This window comes from Kogia breviceps, chromosome 2 (genome assembly GCF_026419965.1).
Source record: "Kogia breviceps isolate mKogBre1 chromosome 2, mKogBre1 haplotype 1, whole genome shotgun sequence".
NCBI classification, from domain to species: domain Eukaryota; kingdom Metazoa; phylum Chordata; class Mammalia; order Artiodactyla; family Physeteridae; genus Kogia; species Kogia breviceps.
In genome coordinates, this window is record NC_081311.1 from 192392096 (window position 1) to 192409911 (window position 17816).

Sequence of the window (17816 nt, forward strand, 5' to 3'; positions counted from 1 at the left end):
CTGGAACAACGAATCTCCTACTTGGGAATCGAGAGCACTGGGTGAATGGCTCCTCACGGAGCTTATGAGCACCTTGGGTGCCTCCAGTGGAGCAGAAGATGCTAAACAAAGGTCAGTTTAGTTCTCTGCCCCCAAGACTCTGCATAAAGCAAGTAACATATTTGGAAGAGACACATTTAGGGAAGACAGAAGAGATAATTAAGAAGAGGGCGGAAGAGTTGAAGTTGGGTGACAGCACGGGAGGAAAGGGGCCGGTACACTGAGGTCCAGAGGGAAGAGCCACATGCTGTGTACAATGTTACATCACCTCTTTCTTCCCGCGAAAGAGGATAAATATTCATAAGGCCACGGTAATGAAGGAAAACTGGAAAAAATTAAATGGAGTAGCAATGGAAAAGGTCAAAGGTAAATACGTTCTCATCACCTGGAATGCACAGAATATTAATGTGAGGCTCTCAGCAATAAATTTTTAAAAAGAACAATTATATGACATAGTATTATATTCTTCAACTTATTTTTAAATTTAAAACTAAATCTTTTTTGATTTTTTTTTTCTCCATCAAACATAACATACTGACTTTTAAAATTGCTGCATGGTATCCCATTGTATACTACAGCTTAACTTTTGAATCATTCACTGCTCTATTGTTAGAGATATAGAACATCTGTAACTTCTTTTAAAATTTTTATTGGAGTATAGTTGCTTTACTATAATGTAAATTTGTGTATTTGAAAATATTTGTATGTAATACAAAATTCAAAATTATTAATATTGGTTACTCAGAAAAGAAAGATGGAGTTTGACTGGGAATAATGATATTTATATTTTTAAAAATACCACTTTTAAATATTTTGAATTGCTTATAACTATTATAATAAGAATGGGATCCTAGTACTGTTTAAATAGAAGCATATAAAATAAAATTTTAAAACAAACATTTATGGAAAGCTGGTGATGCCAACCAAGTGTGTCTCTCAAAGACATAAAAGGGATTCCTTTGCTCTGTTGCAGAGAAATATTAAAACTCCTTAGGACCTTAGTTATGTAAGGGAATCTACGGAGAGTGAGGGAAAGAGAGGAGACAGCTCCTGAAAGGGCCTCAAGTTTCTTTCCAGGAAGGAGCAGCAGTGACTAAACACAGCAACACAACTCTGGAACTTTCCTCTCCCTTCAGCACGGAAGTTTTCTCCCACCTGCAACTGGCATCGCATTGTTCATCCGTTGAATGAACGCCATTGTACTCTTCAAAACAGTCTTTTGGTTCTTAGCTAAAAATGTATTCACGTCTATAGAGCCCAGTATTGTAAAAAAATAAAAATAAATTAAAAAGTAATTATTATAAGAAGCTGCTTTAAAAAAAATTTAAACTCTCAAAAAGAGAGTTCAACACGTGCCAATGCAGTATGCATAAGGCTTCCACGATGATTACAAAAGATAAATCTTGTTTCTTCACGACAAAAAGATTTTGTAAAAAGAAGGAGCTGGCCGTGAGCAGGTGTTGGCAATTTGTCATTGTGAGGAAGACAGCCATTCTCTCGAAAGGAGCTTGTGAAACAAGACTGCTATTTTTGAAAAGAATAACACTAAAAGAGGGTGAGCTCCATTACAAAGCCAGCCACATAAAACAGGAGGCTCTAGTTAGGAAACTTAAAAAGATATCAGATCACAAATTTTCAAAGTGGAAAATAATGGTTTAGAGAAATAAAGGATCAAAATCATTGTCTCCTCATCATAACCCAAAGTATACGTTTTGAGAAAGAATTCCTTAATTTAGTTATTAACATATCAAATTAATTTTTGGAAATTATTCCTCTAAGGAACATTTCAACCAAAGACATGTTTTTCCATGAAATTTTCTGTTAGCAAAATGAACACAAATTATGCTGGAGTTCATAAAATTTCTTGTACCTCAAAAGAATAAATTAATATTAACACTGGAAAATCTTTCCTATTAATATTCATCCCTGATATACTCCCAATATAAATACTCCCAATATCAGTCTAAATCATGGTTATGTTAAAACCCAAAGTAGTATAAAATGTAAGGTAACATTTCGAGTGTATATATTTTGGTAAAATTAATGACATTTTAAAGAGTAGTGATGACTCATACATTTTCTTGAAATGTTAGCTCCATGTCACAGAACAGGCTAATCTACTAAAAGGAAAAACTTAAAAGATTAATATAAAATAAAATTGAAACTATGTATCAAAATATGCAAACTCTTTCCTTTTAAATAACCTATTACAACAGATATGGAAGCAAGTAACTGTTACTTGTACTGGGGAGTAAAATTTATTTTATTTATTTTCTTTTTTTGCGGTACGCGGGGCTCTCACTGTTGTGGCCTCTCCCGTTGCGGAGCACAGGCTCCGGACGCGCAGGCTCAGCGGCCACGGCTCACGGGCCCAGCCGCTCCGCGGCACGTGGGATCTTCCCGGACCGGGGCACGAACCTGCGTCCCCTGCATCGGCAGGTGGACTCTCAACCACTGCGCCACCAGGGAAGCCCCGGGGAGTAAAATTTAGATTTGACTGTTGACGACACTTCATCACACAATTTCTAACTAATAATCTAGTACTGTATCCATCTTAGTAGCCAAAAACTGGTCCAAAGTTGAATACCGTTGTCCCCTCTTTTACCAGCATGTCCATTCCCCAAGCTGATTTCTTTTTACCTTCTCTCTGCCCCAAAAAAATCCCTGCCCCCCACCCCCAGTTGGATTTCCAAAGATTGGGAAATGACCTTATCACCAGAGAAGGATCAAATATAAAATACAATATAGATTATATACAGCTGAGCATTTCATTTTCCCACTTTGTCATCATTGTATTTGCATCAAACACATATCTTGGAGAATACACCTTAATGCTTCCCTTTAATTTAGCAAAATATTTAGTGTACCTCAGAAAAAACTTGTGAAAGCAACCAAAAGCGTCCCTAACATTTGTCATTTATATTTTCACATCCATTTTCATTAAACCCTTTCAACACCCCTGAGAGACAGGTGCTGCCTCTACCCCCTAGTTCCCTCTCCTATGATTGGACAGGACAAGATATTAGCAGCAGGATGCAGAGGGCCACTTGGGTGCCCTGGACTGGGATGAGAAGGGTCTGAACTTGGGCGTGTGTCTCTGAGTTGAGGCTGCATGACGGAACAAGTCAGAATAAAGTCAGGAAGTTATCAGCATGGTAAGCGGCTCGAGTTACAAGGCCCAACCCCAGAATGAAAATAACTGGCAGAATACAATCAGACTGCTAAACCAGGGGAAAGTGCTCTGGAAACTGCCCAAGCTTAGCCCTTGAGGGGAGCAGGAGGAGGGGGTCGGGGGGTGAGGGGAGGGTCAGGAGGAATCATACTTTCTGAAGGTCATCTTCCTCCAGGGCAGAGGAAACTAAAAACAGCTAATTGGACATGTGGTAGTTTAGAGAAAGGTAAATGACAGATTTAACCATGCTAGAGAAAACGTGAAAACTCAGAAGTGACCCATGGAGGAAGGTGGTGTGGGCAAGAGGGACCCCAAAGACAGTTGAGATCCCCTCAAGTTATTCTGAGTCAGAGGTTCAGAAGTGATAAATCGTTTGCTCAGGTGCCGAGCCCAGGGACCTGGGTCAGGCCAACATCAAGTGGAAACCAAGCTTCTTCTGATACACCAACATTCAATGCCTCAAGTTGCCCACAATTCCGGGAGAAAGAAGATTAAAGAGTCAAAAATGAAGCTGAGGACTTCCCTGGTGGTGCAGTGGTTAAGAATCTGCCTGCCAATGCAGGGGACATGGGTTCGAGCCCTGGTCCGGGAAGATCCCACATGCCACGGAGCAACTGAGCCCGTGTGCCACAACTACTGAGCCTGTGCTCTAGAGCCCGCGAGCCACAACTACTGAAGCCCGCGTACCTAGAGCCCGTGCTCCGCAACAAGAGAAGCCACTGCAATGAGAAACCTGCACACCGCAATGAAGAGTAGCCCCCGCTCACTGCAACTAGAAAAAGCCCATGTGCAGCAACAAAGACCCAATGCAACAAAGAGAACTTAATTAAAAAAAAAAATGAAGCCGAGATTCACAGCATTAAATGCCAAAGACCACACATCTAGGACTTTTTGGCCAGAACTGGGATACAGTCTCTGGATTCCAAAGCCCACAATTTTTCCATTTTGAGCCACACTGTAAATATTATCTTAGATGCCGATTTTGATTATAAGAAAAACCTCACCTAAAATGGAGGAAATTATGCTGATGGCTAGAATTCAGCTTATCTGAGCAAAATTCCCAGTGTACTATCTCTAAACACCAAACAGAGGTTGGGTTGAACCAGATGCGGTTTTGGATACAAAATTTCCATAACTCACCGATGAAGTGATTGGGCCCCAAGGCAAGCATCTCCTCCAAGAGGACGAGGCCCCCGGGAGTCTGGAGGAGGGTCACGCTCCGTCCATCTATGAGGGAGCACTGTTGAAATCCCGTGGCCGTGACCTTCCACAGCAAAATCAGTGAGGCAGCAGCATCTTGACGAATTCTGAAAATGAGAACGATGTCAATGGAAAGCCCCTTGCAGAAAAATTCATCTCAGAATCAGGCCATCAAATTCAAAATAAAAATAAAGACGGCACATACATCCATAAAAGTATTGGGAAATGGAAGAAATGATCTTCTAAACAGGCGCCCACTTCATGCAGACTCACGGCCGTCATTTCCCACACCGTTAGAAACGTCTGTCTCCCACTTGATCAAAAATATACCACATGGGGCTTCCCTGGTGGCGCAGTGGTTGAGAGTCCGCCTGCCGATGCAGGGGACACGGGTTCATGCCCCAGTCCGGGAAGATCCCACATGCCGCGGAGCGTCTGGGCCCGTGAGCCGTGGCCGCTGAGCCTGCACGTCCGGAGCCTGTGCTCCGCAACGGGAGAGGCCACAACAGTGAGAGGCCCCCGTACCGCCAAAAAATATATATATATATATATATATATATAAAATCGCTAATAGGTAACTCACCTTTGGGTAACAATTTTCATCAATAATAAAAGGGTATATTGAGTTTAGAGACAACTCCTTCCATAACCACACAATATAAAGAGTCCTGCTAAAATTTATTATAAATGTGTAATACATCCCCAGACCACCTGAGTGGTGCTGCTAAAATAAGTGAATGTGTCACTTCCCATGCTTCTGGCCTCCCCTGGTTTCTTCTTGCTTTCAGGATAAAATCCAAAGAATGAGATGCCCTAGGCGACTAACCCACCCCAGCCTCAGTTCCCTCTCAGCCTCAGATCCTACAGTTCCACCCTTGCCACCCGGTGCAAAGGCCACAGGGAACTACTGTCTCTTCCCCGGGCAGGTGCTGTCCCGGGTCCCAGCCTTTGCCTCCTCCTCCACCTGGCAGCCGTGTCATTCTTCAAGGCTTAGCCCACTAGCACCCCTCCTCTGAGACCTTCTGCACCCATCTTCCCGGCAACCAGCAGCTGCCTGTCCTTCCTCTGTGCCGCCGGGGAAGCGCAGGGTCGCGGTGCACAGAGCTGCACCCCCCAGGGCAGAGCTCCTGGCTTGCAGCAGGGGGCCCAATAAAGGGTTGATAAATGATCAAATTCATGAATAAATGAAAGTGTAAGGAGCTAGTAACCCTCCCACGTGAATTCAGCACCCAGAGATCATTCAGCACTCCCATCTTATTCAGTCTAGGTCAGACTCTGCTCTTTCTGTCCAGATCTGCAGCCTCAGAGAGTCTTGGGGAATTTCAGGCTTTTTGAGGGGGTTGGGGGGGAGAAAGAAGGCATTTAAAAGGAGAGATCAGAACTATTCAGGAAGGCTTATGAAAGTAAAACAACATGACCTAGACAAGAAAGAACTGGTTTCATAAACATAAAGGCAACTAAATGATTCCGATTTCCCTGAGACCGGCTCTGGACGGTGGAGTTTCATCTTTGGTACGAGCAAGGGAACACTTAGGACAGGGCGCCCCCTACTGGCAGAACTCAGAGCTGCCTCAGTGCCCCACCCTTCTCCCTACAGGGATGTCTTCCCTGTGCCTGGAGTTCACTGCCCATCCTGGCTTTTCCTGCCCGAAGAGTTCAAGGCAGGGGCCAGGGGACGCAGGGGCAGTGGAACAAAGCCCCTCTTCCAAACATGTTCAGGGACTCCGTTGTTTAGAAGGGAAGGCGGGCAAAAATGACCCTGTGTAAGTGAAGAGTGGGTCTCCAGTGCCCATGCCCTCTTAAAATGGAGCGATGCAGCACACTGGTTAACCGGGACGCGGGCCATGTGTCCCCCCCGTCTTCTGAAGTCCCTGAAGGCTAGAGAGCAAACGTCCGTTTCAGAGCATGAGGGGTAGGACGGGGAGTGCCAGTTAACAGCGACAGGGGGCACGGGGGGTGGAAGCTGTCAGACAGGTGCAGGGGGCAGTGCTCCAGGCGGCGTGACTAGCCAGGGAAGCAGAGCACCGGGCGCCCTGCCGCGGGCTGTCACCACCGCTTCCCTTTGCCTCCCCCCCATCCTGACCCGTGACAACCAGCCGTGTGTAATTTGAAGGAGCTTAAATTTAAAACACAACAAGGGCTTCCCTGGTGGCGCAGTGGTTGGGAGTCCTCCTGCCGATGCAGGGGACGCGGGTTCGTGCCCCGGTCCGGGAAGATCCCACGTGCCGCGGAGCGGCCGGGCCTGTGAGCCGTGGCCGCTGAGCCTGCGCGTCCGGAGCCTGTGCTCCGCAACGGGAGAGGCCACAGCAGTGAGAGGCCCGCGTACCACTAAAAAAAAAAAAAAAAAAAAACCACAACAAAACACTCGTCTCACCTGCTTGTTTTTTTTTTTTTTTTTTGCGGTATGCGGGCCTCTCACTGTTGTGGCCTCTCCCGTTGCGGAGCACAGGCTCCGGACGCGCAGGCCTAGCGGCCATGGCTCACGGGCTTAGTTGCTCCGCGGCACGTGGGATCTTCCCGGACCAGGGCACGAACCCGTGTCTCCTGCATCGGCAGGCGGATTCTCAACCACTGCGCCACCAGGGAAGCCCTCACCTGCTTGTTTTTAAAGAGACAACTGTAATGTTTGGATCTTAAATCTGGGGTAAATCACGCATACGAATTTCACTAATGGTCCACTAAAATCAGAAGGAGCCCAAGGATTTGGGGAGCAAAGGTCATCTGAGGAGAGAAGGGTCTGGCTCTAGATCTCAGCTAAGGCACCTGGGTTTCTTATCGCCCACCTGACTCATCCAATCCAGCCTCCCCGGAATCTTCTCCTCTGAAATCGCTCCCTCGGTTTTGAGTGACGGAGGCCACATCTACACATGGAACCATTCATGATTCTCACTGGACTGACCAGTTATGGACCAGTTATGTGAACAGACACCACCCAGCAGACAAGCACAGTATCAAACATGATCATTTTTAACTGGGAGTTTATTCTTACTTGACTGAAGTGTTCTGCGGCACTTCGAAGGACACCAGACGGCCACCCGCAGAGCTGTTAGAACTGGCATTCCCACAGGCAACATCTGGAATCAGCTGGAGGAACAAAGAACAACAACAAAGGAGACACGTTATGGGGGTTGATCATGGTGCAAGATAACATTAGAAAGCAAAATTCCAAGAGCCGCTTCCGCCTCCACTCCATTCCTCTGGGTGATGCTGAGGACGGCCACTTGAGAGGCCAAGCGAAATATCACAGACTCAAACCAAAATGAAAGCTTTGCCATCTGAGTTTCTGAAACGCAGAAGCTTTGCTGAGAGGCGTCTACACATTCCCGGGATGACTACAGCTGCTAATAGCGTGTTGCACGGAAGGGCGGATGATCTGCTCCCCTCTCTCTCTCTCATCCTGCAAAGCAGTCACGGGCCTCTGTTCTCTGCTCAGTCTGGGGGTAACGAGGGACTAAATGCTTAGAGAACAAGGAGGCGGCCTTAAAGGACTAGCTTCTGTGCCACGGGTAGAAATCTCAATGACTATAGGAGAATGAGCTTTCCAGAGAGCAACAGACGCGTCTGGTCTGAACGGCCGTGCTCTGTCTGTGCAGAGGTGTAGGTAGGGGCGCGTGCTAAGGCCAGGTAGCTGGGAGCTGCCCTTTCTTTCCCCTGTGGACCAGACCTTCATTTTTAGGTAACGTGTTCCGTTAAGGATTATACTGATGTGTGCACAAAAAGGAGCTCAAGGGGGGAAACTGTGCTCATCAGGAAGCATATTGCTAACACTTGAGCTGTGTCCAGTGAGGTGCCTCTGACCTGTTTATTCATTCATTCCTCATGCTGTGATCATTGTACTCAGCCCAAGAATCAAAACAAAAGGGTATTAAGAGTGTTTGTCATCACTGAACTAACTGAGAACAATACAGAAATTCTCAGCACTTGCACCCCACTCCCAACATGTAGAATTTATTGTCCAGAAATATATTCACGTGTTCCTCTGGCACTTTTAACCTACTTCTTGAACAGCCTATGAAATAACCACATGACACGAATATGAGGCAATTCTTTTTTACTTTTACCAACTGTAGGATAGCACGTCTTTGAATAAATAGGTTGAAACGGTTGGCTGGGGAGAAATTTTCTTTAAAGGACGCTTCCTTGATAAACATGGGACCAAATCTAATTCACCTTCAAGAAGTGAGTCATTCAGCAAAGAGATATTAAAATCCTAACTTCAAAACATCCATTACAAATCTGAAATCAGAACAAGTTCACAGTTTTTTAGATAGGATAAAAACACTGCCCTGCAGTCTGGATGGGGTCTTCACACATTGTGTGGCAAAGAAAAAGAAAGTGGGTCAACAGGTTAAAATCACCCAGAGACATCCAACAAGAAATGCTGCCTTACCTCTTTTATAACAATAATCGAAATTTCTAGACATATTCTTTGGCTCTAAAAATGCTACACAAAGATCTATGTAGGGTTTTTTTTTTTCATTTAAGTTACAAAACCTATGATAATGTACAACCACAGGTCTATATGGAAGTCATATAAAGGCCAAGATATGGAGTGGAATTACATTTTATCAATGTTACCTCAAACTCATGTTTTGTATTTGTTCCTCTATTCTTCTAGCTAGCAAACTTATACTTTATGTCATCTTTTAAAGGTCGGCTGGAAAATCCTCAGAGTGGGACTTTTGATGAGCTTGAAAATCCAATAAGCCAAACCCAGACTGGACAAGATTCAATAAACAGAATTTGCTGTTGCCAAAATGAATAATTGGAAATCTCATTCTCGAATGTATTGCCAAAATATTTTAAAAATCAGATAGTGTGGTTTTTTTTTCTAAATCCCATTGAAGTGCTGCAACTTACCACCAATAGAACCTAAACAAAAACAGACAACCAAAAAATGGAACATAAAATTCCATGAAGGAAAATTATGTCAATAATGGAGGGTCTGTAATATGTTCATTTATAATATTCTTCATTGAGCTGCCTGTCCCCAAATCTAAGATTATCTCACAAAAATGTATGTGATTATCATTCCAGAAAATAATTTCATTCACTTTCTTCTCTTGCTTACTCTTTTTATGCTCACAAAACAATCGTAACCAAAACGTCTCATTTATGCAACCAAGAGAGACTTCCTACACACAAAGGCAGAAAGGAAAAAAAGTTAGGCATGTCTTTTGTTCCATGTGTAACTTCAAGGTCTTGCATTTTTATTGCTGATATCAGAACCACCGGAATGATCTTAACTGTACTGGTTTCTTCCATAAAAGCACATGCACTAAAATGTTCTCACCTCCACTTGATCCCATTTCATTTCTACAACTTTCTGCCCGGTTTTCGGCTGCCACGTTGGCAGGGTGATGGTGGCCTGAGAGCGGGGCAGGATCATGTCAGGCTCCTGGGTGGTGGGGACAGGCTGAAGCTGTCTGGGTGCCATGGACTCCGTCCAGCCAGAGACAGGGACACTGGGAAGTGCCTGTTCACAGATTGGACCTCCATAGCCTTCACTGCAAATGCAGAGGTAGCCATCGCTGCTGTTGCTGCTGCTGCAGTTGCCATGGTGACACGGGTTGCTGGCGCAAGGATCCGCAACAAGCTGAAACGAGACCATAAATGGGTCAATTATTCCCTCATAAGAAAATTGGCGCCGTCTCTGGGAAATGAGCTCCGTGGCTCAGAGTTGCTGCTGTAACAGAAACGCTGTTCCTGTGGAATATGCATTTTTAACTACTTGTGCTGTTTGGGGCAGGGGGGCCTTCCAAGGTCATCCCAATATTAACACTTCCACAGATAACAGGCGTCCAACAAGGAAGTATGTAGTTAGTGGGGAAGAGCCTCCCCCACCCCAAGGCCCTAAATAATGTTGATTTCAGGAACACTTATTTAGAGGAATTTTCTAAGGCAAAAATAGTTAAAACTGAGGCTCGTTAGGAATATACCAACTTTGATATTTTTAGCTGCCAGTCAACTGATACTAGGGATCTAAATTGAAATCTCCTCTTTCACATCCTGGACAATTCATTGCAAGGTTCCCTCATGAGAAATGACTGCCTAGTTTATCCCCCCTACAGACGCACTTACCTATGTCTTCCAATTTCCTACCTGATGAACAATTCTCTTTACGGTGATGTTACTTAATTAAAAGCTTCCAAAATGATCAGCTTGCATGACAATTGCATGCTAGAAGGGAGCATGCTGGTGACTTACATTAAGCAGAGTTCTATGAAAGTTTCTACCTGATTATTTTGGAGGGTGATTACAGAGAAATGTTACCCTGCTGGATGTGGAAGATAAAATTTCAGTTGCATACCTGTAAATTGTGTTCATGTTCTAGGGAAAATGTTTATCGCTGAGTCCTTGGCTGACCTCTGACTTGCCATTTGTTATTACCTGGAGATGCTACAAAAACAATGTGAAATGAAGCAGCGTAACAATGCTACTCTCCAGACAGCCCAAGGGTTCAGGCATGTTCACAGAGCTTATTCAGTTATCATTTGCTTCTGTGATAACAGAAAATTAGACCCTGGTTTCTCAGGGCTGGTAAGAGAATTGAGTGAATAACAAACAACAGAGAAATGGGACCTTCAATTTCTCTTGTTGAAATGAGTTCATACTTCAACACACATGGATAGAATTCTGCCTGGAAAAACAGCTATTCATTCTGCCAATGATCCTTGTCACACAATTTCCAGCAAACTCCTTTAGGAAGATTAAGGGATTTTGGATTGAATAAAATGAAGCTCCAAAAATACCACATTGTTAATTCTATGCTACCACTTGGCAAAACCTTCACAAAATCTCAGATAAGAGTAGATAGGTTGGTATCTGAAGAATATATTTCAAGAATAAATAATTTAAAATATTTACAATCTTTATCAACTCAAAGTAAAATCCAAACTCCTTCCACCGCAGACAAAGCCCTCCCTGATCTGGCCCCTTCCTATCCCTGAGGTCCCCTCTTCCCACACTTGATCCTCTTCCCTTACATTCAACCCTCTTCACCTTCTTTATGTCCCTGCATTATGCCGAGGTCATTCCCACCCCAGGGCCTTTGCACCTGCTGGGCCCTCTGCCTGGAATGCTGTTCTATCAGACTTTGCATGGCTCTCTACCTCAATTCACAAAGTTCTCTACTCAAATGTCACCTCCTCTGAGAAGCCTTCCCTCACCGTGAAATCTAAAATAAATCCCTTTTTTGTCTCCCAAAGACATGTGAGCCCCGTCAGTGCATGGACTTATCTGCCATGTTCACAGCTCTATTCCCAGTGCGTTGAGGAACACAGAAAACATGGTAGAGTTTCTTTTAAAAAGCACTGGAAAAATAAAGACAGATAGATCAATCAACATCTGAAAAGCAATGTGTGATGAGTGACAGATTGAAATGCTCCTTTAGTCCTGAAACTGTTCCCTTGCTTTGGATTTATTTTTAGTAAGGCTTTGTGGAATGGGTATCACCTCAAGAAGGAGGAAGAATTTAATTAGCTAGGATAAAGGGGACATATAAACCAGGTTTCTGATATCAGCTCATCTGACAGTTGACCTAGTCACAAATTAAGACTTTTAACACATGCCTAAAAACATAGAAATACATTTAAATCAGCCTACTGCTGGCGACTGCCAGTTTCAGAGACCATCAAGGTGAGTCACTGTGTGAAGTCCGTCCCTTCGTGGGCAGTGTCGGGGTGGGTGCTGGTGGAGAGAGCTGCGCGGGAAGGGCAGGCCCCCAGGGCAAGGCCCAGTTCACCAGGCCCAGGAGTCAGCTCCACCAAGTGAGGGAATAAAGAGCCGAAAGAAAAAATATGCTGAGGATAAACAATACCATCTGAGTGCTACTGTCTAGGCTTGATAGATGAGTGGAGAGCAGGAAGAGCATGGGATTCAATAAGGAATGACTAATGTAAAAGGCCAAGAGAAACGCTCTGGGTAGAGAAAAGAAGACAGAAGCTAAAAATTAAACTATCAGCTGTATAGATTTCTAAAGGGACTCAAAACAGTGAATGATGTGATGGTGCACACACGTACACACACGTACACACACAGGCACTGAATACAAAGCCGGGCGTTAAATGCACCACGAGATCATTGATCTCCTCTTTAAAATAATCATGTCATATTCATGCTACTTCCTTGGGTTTTCGCCTAGTTGCTTCACTAACAATGACAATTACCTTCCTTTCTATCCTCTAACACTTCAGACTAGTTTCATTAAAAAAAAAAAAAACAATCTTTTCAGTTGCCTAACAGCAAATAAAAGATAAAATGCAATCATTAACCTTTAACCAAAATCTTGGCATCATAAATATTTATTGTAAGTCCTGTTTTTCTGTACACAGCTTATTGAGTTGTTTTTTTTAAGTTTGTATGCGTATTTTATCTCACAGGGAAAAAGTCCTGTTACAGAGGTCACTACTGCCCTTGAATCCCGTTACATTTGAACTATAAGCAGAAAATAAGCAAACTGCCAAAATGCATAATGAGGCAAAATATCGTAATTAATAGACCTGACTTTGGGGGGTGCTCAAAATTCAAGGTGATACCTTCTTGGCTATGATTTCTAGCTTCTAATGATGGGGGGCGGAGGGATGAAGACTTTGTCATATCAGCAGAAAGAGCAAAGAGGAAGGCTATGTGTTAATGGTTTTCTGCTTACAGTAACCAACAAGCTCATTTATTAAATGCTGTACGTTCACTGCATCAGATTAATTCACCTATTTAAACCAAATGTTTTCACATCATAGAGCTAAGCTAAAACTATTCTTTTCACATTTTATTTTCAAATTTTCACCTATGTCAAATAATCTATACTACAATCAAGGGCGCTTATGGGGGTGCATACAGGGTGAGGTCAGGGCGAAGGTGCCTGCCAGCCCCGGGACTCATGATTTGAAGGCAGTCTCATGTGACCCTTTAGCCGTGACCTGTTCTCCCTCCCTAAACTGAGTGCTGCCCATGTTTTTGGCAATTCCAGTGCCGTCTGCAGCATACAAACAGAAGGATGAAAAGGTCAAACTCAAAAAAACAAGTATAAAAGAGGCCCACTTACAGGGTCGTTAAGATACAATACGTCAAAGCCACCAGGGTCGCTGCCAAGTGCCGCACGCGAACACCTCCGTCTGCCTTACCTGGTGACGGTGGGGCCTGGGAGACACATAACCACCTTCCTGGTGATCCTTCCATGCTAGTTTAGACACTTGGTGGACTTTGTTCCAACTTCTCCTGCACTTTTACAGAAAACTCAACATGGCTGATCAGTAATTCAAGTGCCATTTATCCGGCACTTATGACGTGCCAGGTAGGGTGCCTGGAAGAGGGGACAGGAGGACAAAGCAAGCCCAGTCCCAGCCCTCAAAGAACTCCCAGCCCAACAAAAGGGTAAGACACATGAACTTGGACGTGCCCTGAGCCGTCTAATTGTCAACTAATGCCCTGCATGTGTGCGTGTCAACCATTACGATCGTGTGTTTGCTTGAGTTAAAGTTTTTAACACCGAAAAAGAGAAGGGGCTTGATGACTGCAGCTATGACATGAGCAGCTTACGAGCAGGTCTCAGAAACCATCTCTTAGGTGGCAGTGGCAGCTCTCGCAAAAGAAGCAGCAGAAAAATTTTCTAGGCAAAAATGGAGGCACGTGAGAACCCAGCAACCTGGTGACGGCCCTGGTGTGCAGGTGGCCGGGCGGCTTGGGCGAGTTACCCGCCCACTCTGGATACGCATTCCTCGCACATCCAGGGGCTGCGGTGGAACACGTCAAGCTCTGCTCCAGTTCTGCAGTTTAGGTTCCTGTTGACACGACTGTTTTCAGAGGGTCCAGAGGAGCACCGAGCCAACCTGGGGTCACCTCCCTCCCTCCCTCGTTTATATTATACCCACGTTCAGTGGGCAGAGTCATCCAAGCAATGGGAAGAGTGTCTGAGGAAACGGACGCCAAGAAGCCCAGGAGGAGAGCCTGCGAACACTGATGGAACACGCCACCTGGCCCAGGCCACGCAGGTCACCTGCGGGGAGGGAGGGATACGGTGGCCTCGGAGAGAGGAGTGTAGACACAGAAGAGGAATAACCGAGGGGGAGTTTGTGTGTGGCGCTAAGAAATGAGTAGAATGGGCCAGAGTGTAAACTGTCTGAGCAGCAAAATCAATTAAGGAACTTTTAATACAGATTTTGATACAGATATTAGTATTACAGGAAGAAGAGGTGACTTATTAAGTAAGGAACAAAAGCAAAAGCCTGAAAGCAGGATTTTTCAACTTGTACACTATGGACTCTTTGGGCTGGGTATTCTTTGGTGTCGGGGTCGCCCTGTACATCGTCGGATGTTGAACAGCATCCCTCATCCCCACTTACTGGATGCCAAGAGAGCCCTCCCACCAACAATGGCAGCTGTGACAACCAAAAACGTCTCCAGACATTGCCAGTGTCCCCTGGGGAAAAGCCACCCCCAGTTGAGAACCACTGTCTCGAAGGAACAGGTTGCAGCATTTCATTCCATCAAAATGTTTTGAAAATCCATAAGACTCCATAAATAAAGCCAAAAGGCAACACTATGGTGGAGGAAAACATGTACCACCTATTACAAAGGACTAAGTCCTTTACAATATAGATTCCTAGATATCAATAAAAGAGAAACACCTCAGTAAAAAGGACAAAGAGGGCTTCCCTGGTGGCACAGTGGTTGGGAGTCCTCCTGCCGATGCGGGGGACACGGGTTCGTGCCCCGGTCCGGGAGGATCCCACGTGCCGCGGAGCGGCTGGGCCCGTGAGCCGTGGCCGCTGAGCCTGCGCGTCCGGAGCCTGTGCTCCGCAACGGGAGAGGCCACAGCAGTGAGAGGCCCGCGTACCGCAAAAAACAAACAAACAAAAAACTCTGAGGGTGTGGTACTATCAAAGGAATAACTTATCTGGATAATCCACGATGAAGAAAGACCAGACCACAATAAAGGGTCATACTCCACCTCCCCTGCACTGGAAGAAATGTGGACATTCTCCCCTCACCTCCCACCCATCAACTGAACTATGTGGAGGTGAATGATGGACAGTCCACTGCAGAGGCTAAAACAGAGAAACAGGTGGAACCCTGGAGGAGGGTGGGTGGGGAGGAGCCACCCACACCAGGGGCCTTGAGATAGCAGGAGAGTGTCTGCATCTGCCAGCTGGGGGAGAGGGACCAGGACAAAGAAGACCCCAGAACTTGGAGTTTGGAGTTTCTGGAAAAATGATGATAATCAATTGCTCGTGAAGCACTGGGATACAGCAGAGAAAGCCTGGGTTTCTACTCCCATTTGTGGGTGATCTTGGACCAGGCAAGGAAGGTTCCTGGGGCTCAAGCTCCTCAACTGTAAAAGGAAGGGATGGGACCAGAGAAGCCTAATGTCCTTTCAGTTCTTCATACCACGTTTCTTGTCCAAAACAGGAACTGCACCGGTTAGAAATGTCATCTTCATGCTTAAAGACAAATGCACACTGTTGGGGTCCAACTGTCACAGTATTTTTGTCTTAAAAAGGAATTTTTCCCACTTTCTTCAATAAAGATCTCAACTATATTGCAACACCAACTGCTTACCCACTAGGAGTAAAAATGTGCGAAAAAAAAAAAAATCACTACAGTGCTTATGGCAGTAGTAGTCTTGGCCAAGAAATGCATCCCATGAATTTTTTTTTCCCAAATCCAAATAATAAAAGCGCTCATTCACTTTACTGAAACAAGAACTATACATCTAAGTGAAATACACTAAATAAGCTTAATTCCCACACGTTTTGGTATTTCTTTACTTCTGTATCAGGGACTCTAAATTACTTGAAAAATTCTTCCAGGCCTAACCCGGGCAGTCCACTTTTCCCTTCAATTCTGAGTCACTCTCTTGAAATCAGCCTGTCCTGGTTTTTGCATGTGGGTTGAGTCACATCTGAAAGTAGGCTAAAAGGAAATTACAAGCAGAATTCAAACTTTTGACATGAAATGAATCCCTTAAAAATAAACCACTGCTTGTCCAATTCTTTCCCAACTTTTCCATGGTATCTCTTTAAAACCTGAGGCTTTCAGAGATTATCTTGAAATTGCACTCCCTTTGCTGTAGTCCGGCTAACACACACAGTCAATACTCATACTCATGAATCTTTAATCCCTGCTCGTTGCAGGTATATCAAAATTAAATAACTGTTCTTCAGAAACCTGGCAAACCCTTTGTCGCTTGGGCTCCATATTCAACTAAATTCTAAGACATAACATTCAACTGCGTTTACTGGCACGGGCACACCAGCCTCAATTAAATGCTTTTTTTTTTTTCTTTTTTCTTTTAATCGTTCAAAAACCAGTTCCTTGAATCAGAAACTTACAGACAAATTCCAGTGCATATATTCTTGTCCCATCTCTCATCACAGACACTCATACATCCCAGCAAACTTTTTTCTACAAAACAACAATGTCATGAATACAGGAAATATGTCAACTTTTACCTCCCTGCCTATTCATGAAAAGAAGCCTGCAGCAAAATGGGGATGAAACTTCCTATGAAGATCGTATGATCATCTCAACCGATGCAAGAAAAGCATTTTATTAAAGTCAACATCCATTTAAAGTGAAGATGTTTAGAAAACTAGGAATAGAAGAGAACTTCTTTATTCTGACAAAGAGTATCTACAAAAAACCCTGCAGAATGTAGTACTTATCGGTGAAATGCTGAAAAAGTTCTCTCTGAAACTGAGAACAAAGGAAGGATTTTGCTATCACCACTTCCCCTGAGCTCTACACTAAAGGTCCTAGGCAGTGCAAGGAGGCCAAGAGTAAAAAGAAGTTATAAGGATTGAATAGGAACAAAACTGTCATGATTCACAGACTGTGTGATTATGCATACAGATAAGTTATTAGAATATGGAACTTCAGCAGGTCTGCTAGATGAAAGGTCAAAAGGTTTTTTTAAAAAAAAAAAGAAAAAGAAAAAGAACAATTGCATCTCCATGTAGCAGAAACAAAAAATAAAATCTTCTGAAAGGTGTTGTTTACAATATTTTTTAAATCCCTAGGAATAAATCAAACTAAAGAAGTGCATGGCCTCAACAAAGAGCTATAAAATAGCATTGAAAGAAATTAAAGAAGACATACACAAATGGAAGGAGAGTCTAGTTAGAGATTAGAACACTTATTTTTTACAAAGATTCAAATTTTCCCCAGTGACCTACAGATTCAATGCAACTACAACGAAAATCACAACAGTGTTTCTTGTTCTTGTGTGAAATGTCCCCAAATAGCCCAGACACTCCTAAATAAGAACAATGTGGGAAGGCTTGCTCTATAAAAAATAAGGAACTTTAAAGCTGCAGTAATTAGGACAATGGAATAAAAAGTCAAGAAACAGAATAACCATATATGGACAATTCATTTCTGGAATAGAGTAGTGTCATAAATATAGTCT

General features: G+C 44.0%; 1 protein-coding gene across 1 annotated transcript in view; it reads right to left on the bottom strand.

The window, feature by feature from the left end:
- The window catches only part of DNER (delta/notch like EGF repeat containing), a 330436-nt gene that overhangs the window by 197189 nt on the left and 115431 nt on the right, over window positions 1-17816 (bottom strand). Inside the window, exons 2-4 of the mRNA XM_059053059.2 lie at window positions 9705-10007; window positions 7401-7495; window positions 4352-4518 (exon numbers count right to left, since the gene is read on the bottom strand). Of these exons, the coding sequence (XP_058909042.1) occupies window positions 4352-4518; window positions 7401-7495; window positions 9705-10007 (565 nt within the window). The remainder of the gene's footprint in view (window positions 1-4351; window positions 4519-7400; window positions 7496-9704; window positions 10008-17816) is intronic.